Raw genomic sequence first — 15,794 nt, 5'->3', positions numbered from 1 at the left:
TCCTGTACTACTTCATGTTTTGATAAACCTCATCCCCACTTAGTGATTCAGTTTTTTTACAGGTGCCAAAACAAATAGTATTTTATAAAGTGTATTTTCCTATCACCTCCTCAAAGGAAATAGGTTGAACTTGGAGTTGGCCAAGTCTTCTCAGTTCTGTAGTGTTTAAATACCAAAGTATATTATTTTTTGAGTCTACAGTATTATAGAAAGTAGTCAGTGTCTCAGATCATAGCTTTAGAGAACTTTCTGAGGCATTCTGCTATTAATCACAATTTAAAAGAATGGAAATCTAATTAAGCATGAAGAGCCTTGCCTGAAGTATGAGCATGTTCTATAAAAGATAAAGATTTCTTTACCCAATACTGAGTGTTTTGGGACAGGGCCCAGATTCGTGGCATTGGGAAGGTATCATAATCTGACAGAAAGAGCATAGCTTCTGGAATAACAGATAACTGGGTTAAATTTTTGCCTTTGCCTCTAACCACCTTACATTACAGCCATTATCTTGAACAAGTTACACCTCAGTCTAGGTCTCAATCTCCTTATCTGTGTAATAAATGATGTGAAGATTAAATTAAGAGGCAGTTACCATCAGATTGTAATACATCATAATACGTGCTATAAAAATGTAAAATGTTAGAGGAGCAGAAATAAGGCAAGCAGTTTACTTGGTTCTGGGATGAGGATTGGCAGGCTACTAGGAAAAGGAGTTAGATCATGAATTGATGAGTTGGAGTTGATGGAGTACAAAAGCAAGGAAACCACTTTAGTAAGAGGATCCAATAAGGGCAAATACATGGGTATTTATTAAAGTATCTATCTTGGGGTGCCTGGGTAGCTCTGTCATTAAGCGTCTGCCTTCGGCTCAGGTCATGATCCTAGTGTCCTGGGATCAAGTCCCGCATCTGGCTCTCTGCTCAGCGGGAAGCCTGCTTCCCGCTCTCCAACTCCTGCTGCTTGTGTTCTGTCTCTTGCTGTCTCTCTCTCTGTCAAATAAGCAAATAAAATCTTTAAAAAAAAAGTATATATCTTTAGTAAGGACATTACCTCTTCTAATAATTTATTTTTTTATTGAAGTATAATTGACATACAATATTCTACTAGTTTCAGGTGAATATTTTCCTTAACTTTTAGTGTCTAGGTCCTTCTCTAAACATGTTCCCAGAGTTTTCTTTACCCTAAATCAGTACCTCGTAACCTGTTCATTGTGCCTCTGTTCTGTACATTCCTTTGGGGCAGGATTCTGTTTTCTCTCATTTACCATGTATTATTCTTTATATACTAGATACTTAGTGAGTATTGCCTGAATGGATGAAGCAAAACTACATTAGAGAAAGTTTTCAAAAAGTACATTTTAAAGTGTCTTTGAATGCCACAGTATACATCTAAATTTAGTCCTATGAAATATAAAGCTATGATAGCCATTTAAACAAGGAAATTAGTTTAAATAGGAAGCAGTAAGTAGTAGAAGTAAGGGTTCCATCCTTAGTTATGCCTAGGTAAATTACCTTCTTTTGGGGTTGCCATTTTCTTGTCTGTTTAATGGTTATACTCATGGATTGTGTAATTCCTGCTGCCAGGTGTTTAGTTTTGAGCCTTTGAAGGGAAAGTAGTGCTTGGCACATGGTGTATGCTCAATAAATATATGTTCAGTTAAAAACACAAAGCATAAATCAGGATTTCTTAATTGGAGAGATTAAATAGACTCTCAGCACCTTTACCTCTTTGGGGTACAAGATGAGCACAGAGCTAGAGCTACTGTTTATTGGTTACAGCTTTCTGAGTATGTTGCATTGTTTGTTGCTGTTTTGGCAACCAAATGGGAACATTGCCATAAAGTATTCAGAACCAGGTTTTTGAATGGTAGATGAGTTTAAGTTTTATTCCAGTAGTCCATAAATAATCAAGTGGCTTTTCATAAGTGACATATTTTTATACTTCTTGCTGGGAATTTTTGGCATGAAACTTACTGGTAATGTTCATGTTGAGTTGAATTCTAAGAAACCATGGGATGGGAAGATTTGAGTTTTTAATGGATTTCTGATTTCTTGCTATGTAAGGAATTTGCTCTGTCTTGAATTTATTTGAGTGTGAATATGAAATTTTATTTCTTAAAAGCATCTTATTAATATTTTAAATTCAAGGATCAGTAACATTAGAAAAACTTTAGTTATTGTCCTGTGTGCTTTCAATTTCATTTATGTGTATAGCTTTACAAATCAAAGGGTAGAAAACAGAAGTTTAGTACTTTATAATAGTTTTTGAGGTCCAACAATAGAGTCGTAACATATGCCAAAAAAAAAATCACTATAGGTAGGAAGTTATTCTCAAGGGAATCTGTTTTATTTATTTGTTTTTTAATCTGAAATATCTTGGCCCTGAATAGCATCAAATTCCTTTATTATCTGGAATAGAAAGCCTAAGTTGTAAGTAGTGAAAGTCTTGGGAAGAGATTTTGAAAGTATTTTTTTAAGTTTTTCCTTATGTATTTTGTAAGAATTAGAGCATAACTGAATATCTGGCAGACATTCTATATGAGTATCTTTATGGTTTTTGTTTTTCAGGCATTTTTAGAATATTTAATCATTCATGAGTTGAGCTTCATTCTTGAGTCATGGATGACAAGGCTTCTGTTGGAAAAATCAGTGTCTCCTCAGACTCTGTTTCTACTCTTAATAGTGAAGATTTTGTCTTGGTTTCCAGGCAAGGAGATGAGACACCATCTACAAATAATGGAAGTGATGACGAGAAAACAGGACTCAAGGTAAAACTCCATAACCCAAGATTCCTTTGCTTAGCCTTGCTAGGCTCATTGCAAAACTTGGCCTATAATAGGAAGGTATATGGAGTGCAACTGAAAAAAGGGAAATAGTGTCCTAACTTTTTTAATAGTAAAGTCTTTTATTTATAATTAGTGATGGTGACGAATTTATATTTGATTAAGGATTTTCAATTTGATTAGCTTCTAAGTCTTCCAGTACCCCAATTGTGAAAACTAGTGGTCATAGTAGAAATATTTATGACCTTAGTATTGGTTTTATTTTCTCATTAAATTAGAGATGATTATTTCTTCTGGTTCTGGTATATGTAGTGTAAAAGCAAGGGCAGGTCAGCAGTGTAATTTATAAAAATAAATTTTAGGATTATTGAAACAATATTAAATACTTTGATATTGGCCATTTTTGTTTGTTTATATTTTCTAAGCCAGATGAACAACTATTTTACTTTTTTTCCCATACTTTGTTAATCATTGTCTTTATGAATATTAGGAAGAACACTGTTAATGCCATTTAAAATGTAAATCGCTTTTTTTTTTAAATGTAAATCGCTTTAAAAATATTTCAGTTCGTGTTTAAGTTTATTCATTCAAGTTTTTATTGAGTGTTGACTGTGTGCCAAGTACTAAATACTGGGGATACAGTGGTGAATAAGATTGCAAAGCGCCCTACCCTCTTAAGAGTTGTTATTCTAATGGAGGAAACAGACTTTAAGCACATAAGAAAGTGAATAGGTTACATAAATTTAGGTGCCGTGAAGAAAATCAGAGTGGGATACATGGATAAAGAAGAAAGGGCAGGTACTATTATAGAGAATGTCTTGAAATGACATTTGAGCAGAGACCTGAATGAAATGGGGAAGAAGGCCAAGGAGAAATCCAGGAGGAGAGCTTTTTAAAGGGAACAGAAGACAGATCCTGAAGAGGACCACCGTTGTTAGGACAGAGATTAGAGCAGAGTGACTAAAGGAAATAAAAAGTGGTAAACTGATATCCAGTGCTTGGCTGAGCCTGCATCATGTAGACCTTTGTAGAGCTTAGGAGAAATTTGGACTTTGTTATAAATGTGAAGGAATCTTTTGGAGAGTTTTCAATGGGGGCATAATCTGATTTGCATTTTAAAAAGCTCACTGGCTGATAGAGACTTCTAGCATGGCAGCATAAGGAGATGTGTGGACCTGCTCCTTAGCAAAATTGGTGGCAGTGATTAAAACAAACAATGATTTACAGTCTTTGGAAATGTTCTAAAGGGTATACAGCAAGTAAAGAAACATTTATTCAAGGAAATTTACTAAAATTTGGTAAAGAATCTGTGGTATTTGAACCAAGAGAGATTGCTTCCCTCATCTCTCCCAGCTGAGCAAAATGGTAACCCCATTCTCAGTGCAATCAAGAAGACAGGATTCTCACCTGACCCCTGCCCCTGACTCCTAGTTGGAGGGCTATCTTCCAGGGAATAACAGGGCAGTTGCATTTCTCATCCTGCCTCCAGCTACATTTTGCTAGCCAAGTGTGACTCAGAGATTGGTGGGGGGGGGGGGGGTGCCCTTTTTTTGCCCAGCCCTTGTTCTTGGGATAGAGGCTCTCCTTTGGGCACAGTGCTACTTAGAATACTGAGGGTCCAATTGCCCTAGCCTCTAAAATAGTGGTTCCCCACCAGTACAGACAAACCAAGAAGACTTGAGACTACTATACCACCTACAACCACCATGTACTCAGCTTCTAAAGATGGGATGTCACTCAGGGTAAAACATGCTATTGTTCCATCTCCTAACTTCATGACCGTGGCTCTCAGATTTTCCCTGTAGTGAGAAGGGTGTCATAAAACAGCTCCTAATCCCTTCCCAGAGAAACTGACTTTATTTACAGTAGAGTGTAGAGAAATTCAAGCCTAAGGGTACTCTCAAAAACAGTAGACCTTGTGGTGAAAGGTAATTGGAGAGGAGATTGATAGATTGATTGAACATAGAGATTTAAGTATAGGTTTACTGGGAGGAGACTGACTCTTAGAACAGATCTCAAACATGGACCTCTGAAACTCCCTTCAAAGTAATGTCAGTTTGGTTAGTTTATTCTGTGGAGTAGTTTATACCCAAGTGCATTGTTGAAAACTATAGAGCAGTTGGCCATAATTAGTGGAGTTTAACATCTATGGTGGTCAGAGAAGGAGTCCAAGCACTCTTTCAAAATCGCTCTCATTTTAGGATTACTATAGGCAAAGCCACATCTCTCCAGGGGAGCAAGTTAGAGGTTTAACAGTATAGGAATGAGGGGAATGGAATTTAGGGAAATAAGCTACCTAGCTACTAAATAAACAAGCAAGCATAAAAAAATTAACAAGTCCCAGAGTGGGGAGACCAGTACTGTGAATTGGTACAATATATTATCTAAAATACCAAGTTTCCAACACAGAATTGTGAAACATTCAAAGAAACATGAAAAAATAACCTGTATGTCCTTTTTTTTAAAAAGAGCAGACAGTAGATACTGGTTATAAGAGTGGCATGTTGGACTTAATACATAGATTCTTCAAAGTAGCCATTAAGTTCAGTGAACTAAAAGAAATCTCGCTTAAAGAAATAAAGGAAAGTATGATGACGGTGTCGTATCAAATACAGAATATCATTAAAGAGATAGAAATTATTAAAAAAGGAACCAGTTGGAAATTCTGAAGTGGAAAAGCACAGCAGCTGAAACCGAAAATTCACTAGAGGGGATCAACAGTAAATTTCAACTGGCAAAAGAATTAATGAGAGGTGTTTTCAGGAGTTTTAGGATAAACTTTACTACCATCCTACCCTCAAAGAACACTGATTTAGACAATCAGTCGTGGACCAGAGTGCCTTTGTGGAAGTCGAGGGGTCTATCAGGTTTCAGCATGCTTGGACCAAAAAACATCCAAGATTGGATCCATTGAAGACTGTGAAAGGAGCTGTTTTACTTTACCTGTGTCACCTTTCCCCCAAGATGGCACAGCTCAATGCCAGTAGAGACTTTCTCTGCCCATGATTTTCTCCATGTGGGAAATTGAGAGCAAGTGCTGGATTCCCCAGCTGTGTGGGATACTCCCAAAACCCATTTCTTTTTCACTCCTTCCAGAATATTGGGTTATGAACTACACAACTTGTGGGTGGACAGTCTTGCTGGGAGAACACTAGCTAAGGCTGAGAATGGAACATATGAGAGGAACACACATTTTATTAACTGCTTTGGGAACTCTATCAGGAAGTCTGTTCATGAGGTTGTCTCCCCTGCTGATCACTTCAGCTGGGCTATGGGTACCACCAAGCTCTGTGCAGCTCACCCAGACACACCCACCCCCAGTTACTGCCTTCTTGTGCATGCTGCTGAGGCCAGGAATGGTCAGAATGAATCTTTGCAGATGGCCAGTGAGCATGCATAGAAACTGGATTCTGTGGGATTGAGAGAAACCACATGCTTGAGCAGTCATCGCCACCTTAGGGAAAGCAAATGAGATGGAAATCATCAAGCAGAAGAAATTATTACAAAGGAGAAGAAAGATTATTTAATGTTATCTAGTTTGAAAACAAAAAAATGCAAAAGAGTGCAGAAAGCCTACATGAACTAAGGTATACCATAAAAATAATCTCTGCATTTATTGGTGTGCCAGAGGAAGAGAGGGGGAAATGGGTTGAAAGGTTATAGAGACCTAATGCATGAGAATTTCTCAAATTTGGAGAGAAATTTGGACATTTGAGTTCATAAAGCTAATAGGTTTCCCCAAGATTTCAACCCAAAGCAATTCTTCCCAAGACACATTATAATAAAACTGTCTAAAGTAAAAGACAATTTTTAAAGGAGCAAGAGGAAAAAAATAATATCACATCACAAGGGAGTCTCCATAAGTCTATTAGCAGATTTCTCAGCAGAAGCTTTGTGGGCCAGAAGAGAGTGGGATGATACACTCAAAGTGCTGAAAGGAAAACAAAACAAAACAAAACAAAAACAACCAAGAATGTGTTACTCAGCAAAGTTGTCCTTCAGAAATGAAGGAGAGAAAAAGATATTCCCAAATCCAACTAAGGGAATCAATCATCACCAAACCTTACTAAAAATTCTGAAAGATGTTCTTTAATCTGAGATGAAAGAATATTAACTAATAAAATGAAAAATATGAAAGTATAAAACTGAAGAAAGTAAGTATGTAGTCAAAATCGTAATACTCTTACACTGTAAGATGGTGTGTTGATGAATTCTAGTATAAAGGTTAAAAAGACAAAGATATTAAAAGTAACTATAGTGATAATGAATATACAATATAAAAAGTTACATTTTTACACCAAGACCCTAAAATATTGTGGGGGGAAGGGTGGAGTGTTTATATATGATTGAAGTTGTTACAAATATAAAATACACTGTTATATGAGTAATACATATTAAGATATTTTATGTAAGCCTCATGGTAGCCACAAAGCAAAACCTACAATAGATAACAAGAAAGCTAACAGTAAGGGAATCAAAGTATACCACTTTGGAAAACTTCATTTCACACGGAAGACATCAAGAAAGGAGGAAAAGAACAAGGGAGCTATAAATCAGTGAGAAAACAGTAACACAGCATTATAAGTTCTTACCTATAAATACTTATTTTAAATGCAATTGAATTATATTCCCCAAATGACATAGTGTCTGAGAGGATAAAAAATAGGATCCCCACTATATTCTGCCTGTTAGAGACTCATTTCAGCCTTAAGGACATACACAGACTCAATGTGAAGAGGTGGAAAAGCAGTTCCATGCAAGTGGAAACCAAAAGAGAGCAGGGGTATCTGAATTGATACCAGACAAAGTAGACTTTAAGTCAAAAACTATAAGAAGAGACAGAAGGAATAATATAATGAAAAATGGGTCAATTCATCAAAAAGATGTACCAGTTGTAAATATATATGTATTGAGCATCAGAGTACCTAAATATATTAAGCAAAAGAAACAGATCTGAAGGGAGAAATAGACCATACGATAATGATAGGGAACTTTAGTAAACTATTTAAACAATGGATAGATCATTTAGGAATAAAACTAATAAGGAAACATTGGACTTGAACTGTACCATAGACCAAATGGACCTAACAGGCATATATAGAACATTCTGTCATTAGCAACAGAATACTTACTCTTCTCAAGCATACACAGAACATTCTCCAGGATGGATCATATGTTAGGTCACAAAACGAATCTTAGCAAGTTGAAGACTGAAATTATGCTAAATATCTTTTTTCTGACTATAGAGGTATGAAATTCGAAATTGATAACAGGAGGAAAATTTGAAAATCACAAATATTTGGAAATTAAACGATATATTCCCAAAGAACCAGTGAATCAAAGAAGAAAACAAAAGAGAAATAAAAAATACCTTGAAACAACAACAGAAAACATATTTCACATTCCACAATGTGGAATCTGAGCCAAAAATCGTGGTTGCCAGGGGCAGGAAGTGATGGTGGGAGAAATACTACGTTGGTCAAAGAGTACAAATTTCCAGTTGTGCATTTATGAGGTTTTGGGAATGTAATGTACAGCATTGGGATTATAGTTAACTATACTATATTACATAATTGATTGAAAGTACCTAAGAGAATACATCTTGAATGTTCTCAACACACACACAGAGATGGTAATCGTGTGAGTTGTTGGATCTATTAACTAACCTTATTGTGGTAATCATTCCACAACATGTACACATATCAAATCACGTTAAACAACGTTTTTATTTCAATTAAGTCTCAAAAAAGTTGGAAAAATACATAAAAAATAGAGACCCACAGATTTTTCATAACAAATAAAATGGGAGAAGTGTTTAAAATATTTTAAAAAACGAAATGTTACCACAGTCGTGAAGAACTATCAAAATAAGCTGAGTGGAAGGCGACAGACCCGCCCCCCCCAACACCAAAAGCTCATATTGCACATTCTATTTGTATATAATTCTAGGAGATGCAAAACCTAGAGTCACAGGAAGCAGTTCAGTGGTTGCCTGGGGGTATGATGCTGGGATGGGGAAGAAGAATGGGAGTACAGGGGCGCCTGGGTGGCTCAGTCTGTTAAATATCTGCCTTCAGCTCAGGCCATGATCCCAGGGTCCTTGGATCAAGGCCCACATCGGGCTCCTTGCTCAGTGGGGAGCCTTCTTCTCCCTCTCCCCCTCCCTCTGCTTGTGTTCCCTCTCTTGCTGTAACTCTCTCTGTCAAATAAATAAAATCTTTTAAAAAAATAAAATGTTTTTTAAAAAAGAATGGGAGTACAGAGGAGTGCAAGGAGTTTTGGACATTATGGATATGTCCACTGCCTTGATTGTGGTATGTGCATATGCCAAAATTCACCAAAGTGCACATTTAAATTATGTGCATTTGAATGTACATGTGCTTGCTTTGGCAGTACACATACTAAAATTGGAACAATACAGAGATGATTAACATGGCCCTTGTGCAAAGATGACATATAATGTACATCAATTACATACTGTAATAAATACATTTTTTAAAAGATTTTTAAAATTTCTTTGACAGAGACAAAGCGAGAGAGGAAACACTAGCAGAGGGAGTGGGGGAGAGAAGCAGCCCTCCTGTCAAGTAGGGAGCTGGATGCGGGGCTCAACCCAAGGACCCTGGGATCACGACCTGAGCCGAAGGCAGAGGCTTAAACCACTGAGCCACCCAGGCACCCCACAAATATGTTTTTTTAAAAGAAAGAATTTAACAGTTTTTGTTATTTTTATTTTATTATTTTTACTTTTTTATTAAAGAGGCTCCACACCTACTGTGTGGTCTTGAATTCACCACCCTAAGATCAGGAGTCACATGCTTTACAGACTGAGCCAGCCAACCACTCTTAAAAGAAGGAATTAATAAACTTGAAGATCAGTAGAAATACCAAAGAACAAAAAGAATGAACAATGAACAAAACCACAGAAAAATGAGATGTTATTAAGTGTAATAACATCCTTGTATGTATTTCAGAAGGAGAGAAAGAAAATGAGAAGAAAAAATATTTAACGAAATAATATCTGAAAGTTCCCACATTTATTTATTAAAAAGCAATACATATCTAAGAAGCTCACCATACTCTAAGTAAGATAAACTCCGATCCACAAAAAGGCATATCTTAGTAAAATGTTGAAAACCAAAGACCGGGGGGGAGATCTTAAAAGTAATGAAAGAAAAATGATTCATTTCCTGGAAGGGAACCTCAGATTTATAGCTGACTTATCAGCAGAAATAGTAGAAGCTTGAAGCCATTGGGATGACATATTCAAAGTGTTCAAAGAAAAAACTGTTAACCAAGAATCCTAGCAAAACTGTTAGTCAAAACTGTTAGTCAAAACTGAAGATGAAATAAAGATATTTTGAAATAAAAACAATTTACTGCTATCAGAACCACCTTGCAAGAAATACTGAAAGAAGTTACTCTGGCTAGAAGCAAGTGACCCCAAATAATTTTAATCCGTAGCACCAGTAAGGATAATTGTGTAACGATAAAGACAGTATGAATACATTTTTCTTCTTTTGTGTTATATATACAATATGTACTTATAATGTACATATATTGTACCCATTATATACGGATATATGATCTATTTGCCAGTCATTAAAAAAAAACAAGGTAGGTTAGAGCAGAGCTGTATTATAGCTTAGGAAATGACTTAATATGGTAATTCAAAACTACAAAAGCAAATGAAGAGGACTAGGATTGATAAAATTAATACAACAAAATAAATACATATTTTCTCATCTTTTCTAGAAGACACACAATTATATGAAGTAACAATTATAAAATGTGTTGGTTTGTAATATTTATGGATACAGTATGTATAATAATACCATGGGGAAATACTGCTATATTTGAATAATTTTTTGTATCTTACTACAATTAAGGTAGTATAAATTAGAACGTGATTCTAACAAATTAAGACATGCATGGCAAGTTCCACAGCTACTAAAGTGATATACACACATTAAAGAAATATCAATGCATATTGGAAAATATTCACTAGATACTAAAAAAACAGGCATTATGGGATACAGCTTATTAAATGTATGTAGGAAAATTTCTGCCTGTAAATTCCTATATTATGAAAGAAGGAAAATTTGAAATCAATAACCTCATCTTTCACCTTGAGACATTGGAAAAAGAAGGGCAAACTAAGTGTAGAACAGGCCAAAGTAGGGAACAAAAGATTAGAGTAGAAATCAGTGAAACAAAATAGAAAAGTAATGGAGAAAAATCAATAAAACAAACACATGTTTCTTTCAGATCAACGGAATTAGCATTACCTTAGATTGACCAAGAAAAAGAGAGATTAGTAGGATTAAAACTGAAAGAGGGGGCATTACTGCCAAACTTAAATAGGATTATAAAGGCTTATTAGGAATAGTAATATGCCAAGAACTTAAAGAACTTAGTGAAATGGATACAGTTGTAGAAAAATACTAATGAGACTTAGTGTGAATAGACCTTTAACAAGAAGTTGAATTAGTAACAAAAAATATACCACAGAGAAAAGCTCAGGCCTAGATGGCTTTATTTCTGAATTCTACCAGATGCTTAAATCAGAATATCAGTTCCTTATAAACTTCCAAGAAATAGAAAAGGAGAGAATATTTCATAACTAAATCTATGAGGGTGCCACTGTACCAATGCATCAAGACAAAGACATCACAAGAAAGCTATATGTCAGTATCTTAAAATATGGACATGAAAGTCCCCAACAAAATACCAGGATATTTAATTCAGCAGTATATGAAAAGGATTACATACTATGATCAAGTGGGATTTATCCCCAAGAATGTAAGTTGGTTTAACAACTGTGAATGTAATATAACATATTGATGGAACTAAAAACAAAACCACATGATCATTTTTAGTAGGCACAGGAAGAATGTTTGATGAAACCCAACACCTTTTTATAAAAATAAAGAAATGTAGAAAATAAATCAATTGTGAATAGAACTTCCTCACCCTGATTAATAGTATCTATGAAAAACTCAACAGTAAGAATCATTCATGCTAGTGAAAGAGTAGATTCTTACCCTTTAGTTCAGACTCAAGACCTGGGTGTCTGCACTTGCAGCCTCTGTTCACCATTGTACAACCAGGGCAGTTGGGCATGCAAAAATATTATACCCAGGTTGGAAAAAAGGAAGTAAAAACTCTGTTTGCAGTTGACATGAATTTATATATGGAAAACCCTATGAAATGTGGGGGAAAAAACCTATTAAAACTAATAAGTTCAGCAATATTACGGGATATAAGATCAACATACAAAAAGTTCAATTTTTTATACACCTGGAATGAACAATCTTAAAATGACAATGAAAAAACATTTATGATAGCATGAAAAAGAATGAACTAAGGGCACCTGGGTGGCTGAGTTAGATCGGTGTCTGACTTTTGATCTCAGCTGTGGTTTTGATCTTGCATGTTGACGCCCCCCATTGGGCTCCATACTAGATGTGGAACCTACTTTAAAAAAAGAGAAGAAATGAAATAGTGTTAAGTTAAACAAGTGAAAGTCTTATACTTTGAAATCTGTAAAACATTGTTGAAAGAAATTAAAAAAGAGCTCAGTAGATGGAAATTCATACAGAGTTCATGAAACTGATCTGCATTTTCATTGCAATCTATTAGAATCCTAGGTAACATCCATGTAGATGTTTATATGCCAGTTGTTAAAATTCATTTTGGATTTCAAGGGACTTTGAATAGGCCAAAGTAATCTTGAAAATGAAGAACAAAGTTGGAGGACCCAAACTTTGTAATTTCAAAACTTACTATAAAGCAGTGGTAATCAAGACAGTGGTACTGACATAAAGATATGCATATAGATCATTGGAATACATTTGAGAGTTGAGAATAGAATCATTTCGGTGGTCCACTGATTGAGACAAGGTTTACTAATGCCATTCAGTTGGGAATAGGTTTTTTTGTCTTGGTTTTTTTTTTTCAACAAATTGTGCTGGGACAACTAAATAGCACCTTTCAAAAGAATGAAGTTGTACCCTTACCTCACACCATATACAAAAATTAGCTTAAAATGGATTATAGACTTCAGTGTAAAGCTCTTAGAAGAAACAGGGGTAAATTTTCATGACTTCACATTTGTCAGTGGATTCTTTGATACCACACCAAAAGCATAAGCGACAAAGGAAGAAAGACGTAAGATAAAGATAAAGAAGATGTTTATCAACTACTAAATGGATAATGTGGTATACAATTATTTAAAATATTTTATTATATATATTATGTTTATCATCTTTAAAAGGAATGAAGTACTGATACATGCTACAACATAGATGATCCTCAAAGACATGTTAAATAACAGTCAAGTCACAAAAATCCAGAAATTACATGGCTCCATTAATATGAACTGTCTAGAATAGTCAAATCTTCAGAGGCAGAGGATCAGTTAGTTGTTGCTTATTTAGGTCTGGAGTTATTAGGGGAAAGAAGAGTTGAAACCTAACAGTGGTAGTTTTGGTGTTTTGGGGTTTTTTTGTTTGTTTTGTTTTGTTTTTTGAGGTGATGAAAACATTTTAAATTGACGTTGGTGTTGGTTGCCCATACCTGTGAATATACTCAAAACTATGAGTTATATCTGGCCTGCTCCATGGAGAATGGGCAATCAAGAGGCAACACCGATAGCAAAAAGATTAGATAGAAGGCTGTTTCATTCATTAAAGGGAGAGAGAATGTTGACTTAAGACTAGAAGGTGAACGTGGTCTGATTCAGGATATATTTTCAAGGTAGAACTAATATGGTGGGCAAATTAGATGTGGGATTTGAGGCAAAGAGAAATAAATGATGGTTCTTAATTTTTGGCCTGAGCTGTTACATATATGGTAGTGCCATTTATTTAAATGGAAGGAGGACCAGCATTGGGTTAGAGGGACCAGAAGTTGAACATGTTAAATTTGAGATGACTATTATGTGTCCATTTCTTGATGTCAAGTAGTTGATTATATGAGATTGATCCTCCGGAGCGACTGTGGCTGTCATCAACAGTATATAGATGGTATTTAAAGCTATGGGATTAGATGAGATCACCCACAGAGTGAGCATAGAAACTGAAGAGTTGAGTGAAGAACTGATTCTTGGAGTACTTCAACATTGAGAGATGGAGATGAAGAGAAACCAGCAGAGAAGACTGAGAAGATATAACTAGATATAAAGAAAACTAGATTGGAATGCCTTTGAAAAGAGATGAAGAAAGTGTTTCAAGAGAGCGGGAATAACCAGGTATGTTAGATTCTGCTGAGAGGTTGCTTTCGATGGTGACTGAAAAAAGACAGGATAGAGGCCTGGGTGATCCTTAAGAAGGGTGTCTTTGTTTTTGCTTGCTTTTTGTTTTCAAGAGAGAGATTAGATTATTAGCAGCATTCTTAATGGGTTGGGTGGTAAATGGTAGGTGAGGAAGAAGTGGTGGTAGTATAACAACCATTTTAAGGATTTTTGCTAAAAAGAAAGAGAACAAGAAAAAAAACTATGGTACCTGAAGAGGAATAGGGATTCCAGTGACAGATGTTATGATACAAATGCGCCAATAGGAGTTATTCATTAAAGAGGAAGACATTACTATTACCAGAGAAGAGCAAAGTCTTTGATTAAGGAGAAGGGTTTCCAATTGCGTGAGTAGAGGGATTAGCCTAGGAACAGCTTCTGTAAAAGGAAGGAAGATAGCATGAACAAGTACACTTGCAAATAGATCAATCTTCTCTCTTTTTGGGTGTCTTCCATTTGAAAATTTTCTTGTTAATTTTTGAAGTACTGTTTGAGTTACTCTTCCAGTTTCTAATTTGATGAATCTTTTATGGTAAATGGGAAGGACCCTCAGGACTCCTCCAGAGAACTTTTTTTCTTGCTCTCTCATCTTATCTTGTTTACTGAAAAGAAATATTCTATTTTTTAGACCAGGAAATTGAGCAATATGCCCTACAAATTTAAAATGTTTCCTCTCTGTATTTTCAGTACATCTCTGCAGTATATTGGAGTATTGTATGTAGAACTGGTAAGTGAAGAAAGTAATAGAATTATTGTTCAGTCTATGGGATTAAAGTAAAGTATGATGAAATTGCTGCAACATGTTGCTCAGTGATACTCTTCTTTTTGAAACTGTTTTTTTTCAGCTACTACTGTATTTTAAAATTGCATTGGATTTAGGAAATATATTTAAAAGCCTGTCATTCTTCCATGCCAGAAGTCCTAATTGTTTTGTTGAATATTGAGTTGACAACCAGTAATCTACCAAGTGCTGTTTTTAGGCACTGAGGCTGACAACTCCCATTTTTGGAAATGTGATGACCTAGAAAATCCAAAAATGTCCCAATACAAAATATTTAGGAGAGCTGGGTGAAATACAAACATCCTTTCACAGCTATATTCATAAGAAAGTAAAGAAACCCAAAGGAACAAAAGCAAAGAGGGACAGTGAAAGCCAGATCTGTACATAAAAGCTTACACTGGGGCTAGACTGGGGGATTTTAGTGTTCTTCGTGACCAGTAGGCATGGGTTTTGATAGATAAGTTGGGTAAGAGATAAGGCTTTGGGTTTTACAGAGAAAGATATTGAAACTGAGATTTCCTTATGTAGCACCTTCGGGGGATGATGCATCCTAATTGAAAGGATAGACTTGGAAAAAATAACTTAAAATCACAGGAAGAAAATGAGGAAACTTAGCTTAAGTCTTCTTAGGATGGACACAGGTTTGGAGGGGAGTCTTGAGAATTTATACCCGTAGGCTTGCCTTAGGATTTTTGGGGTTTGAATTTACACTACTTGAATATTCCTGGGTTGGTAATACTTCTAGGGCACCTGACAGAGTCAATTGCAGAACTACTCTGGAGGGACATGCCTGCCACCCAGGCTGCCTGGTATTCCCACAGATTACCCTGATAAAGAATATCAGATAATCCAAAATTTATAAAGAACAAAGAACAGGCAGACTGTAGCAGGATCAAATCTTGTCGAAACTTGAGCATTTGAGTTATTAGCTATAACTT

At 35.6% G+C, this 15,794-nt stretch overlaps 1 protein-coding gene and 1 non-coding gene across 9 annotated transcripts in view; both read left to right on the top strand.

Moving 5' to 3' along the window:
• RABGAP1 (RAB GTPase activating protein 1) overlaps positions 1–15,794 on the top strand; it is a 154,651-nt gene that overhangs the window by 14,772 nt on the left and 124,085 nt on the right. For 2 of the 8 annotated variants that reach the window (XM_032306350.1, XM_032306359.1), the window contains exons 2-3: positions 2,568–2,767; positions 14,763–14,802. The exons of 1 other annotated variant lie outside the window; for it this stretch is intronic. In XM_032306350.1, the coding sequence (XP_032162241.1) occupies positions 2,622–2,767; positions 14,763–14,802 (186 nt within the window). In that variant the 5' untranslated portion in view covers positions 2,568–2,621. Of the gene's footprint in view, positions 1–2,567; positions 2,768–13,746; positions 14,034–14,762; positions 14,803–15,794 lie in introns of those variants that run through there. 5 more of the 8 variants (XM_032306355.1, XM_032306353.1, XM_032306354.1 and 2 more) reach the window with 5 other exon arrangements.
• LOC116571225 lies at positions 9,160–9,267 on the top strand. Its single transcript, XR_004277791.1, has one exon. It is a non-coding gene; the product is annotated as a U6 spliceosomal RNA (small nuclear RNA).

The sequence above is a fragment of the Mustela erminea genome, chromosome 12 (assembly GCF_009829155.1).
Source record: "Mustela erminea isolate mMusErm1 chromosome 12, mMusErm1.Pri, whole genome shotgun sequence".
NCBI lineage: Eukaryota > Metazoa > Chordata > Mammalia > Carnivora > Mustelidae > Mustela > Mustela erminea.
The sequence above is the reverse complement of the archived record's forward strand: the minus strand, read 5'-3'. Positions and strand labels throughout refer to the sequence as shown.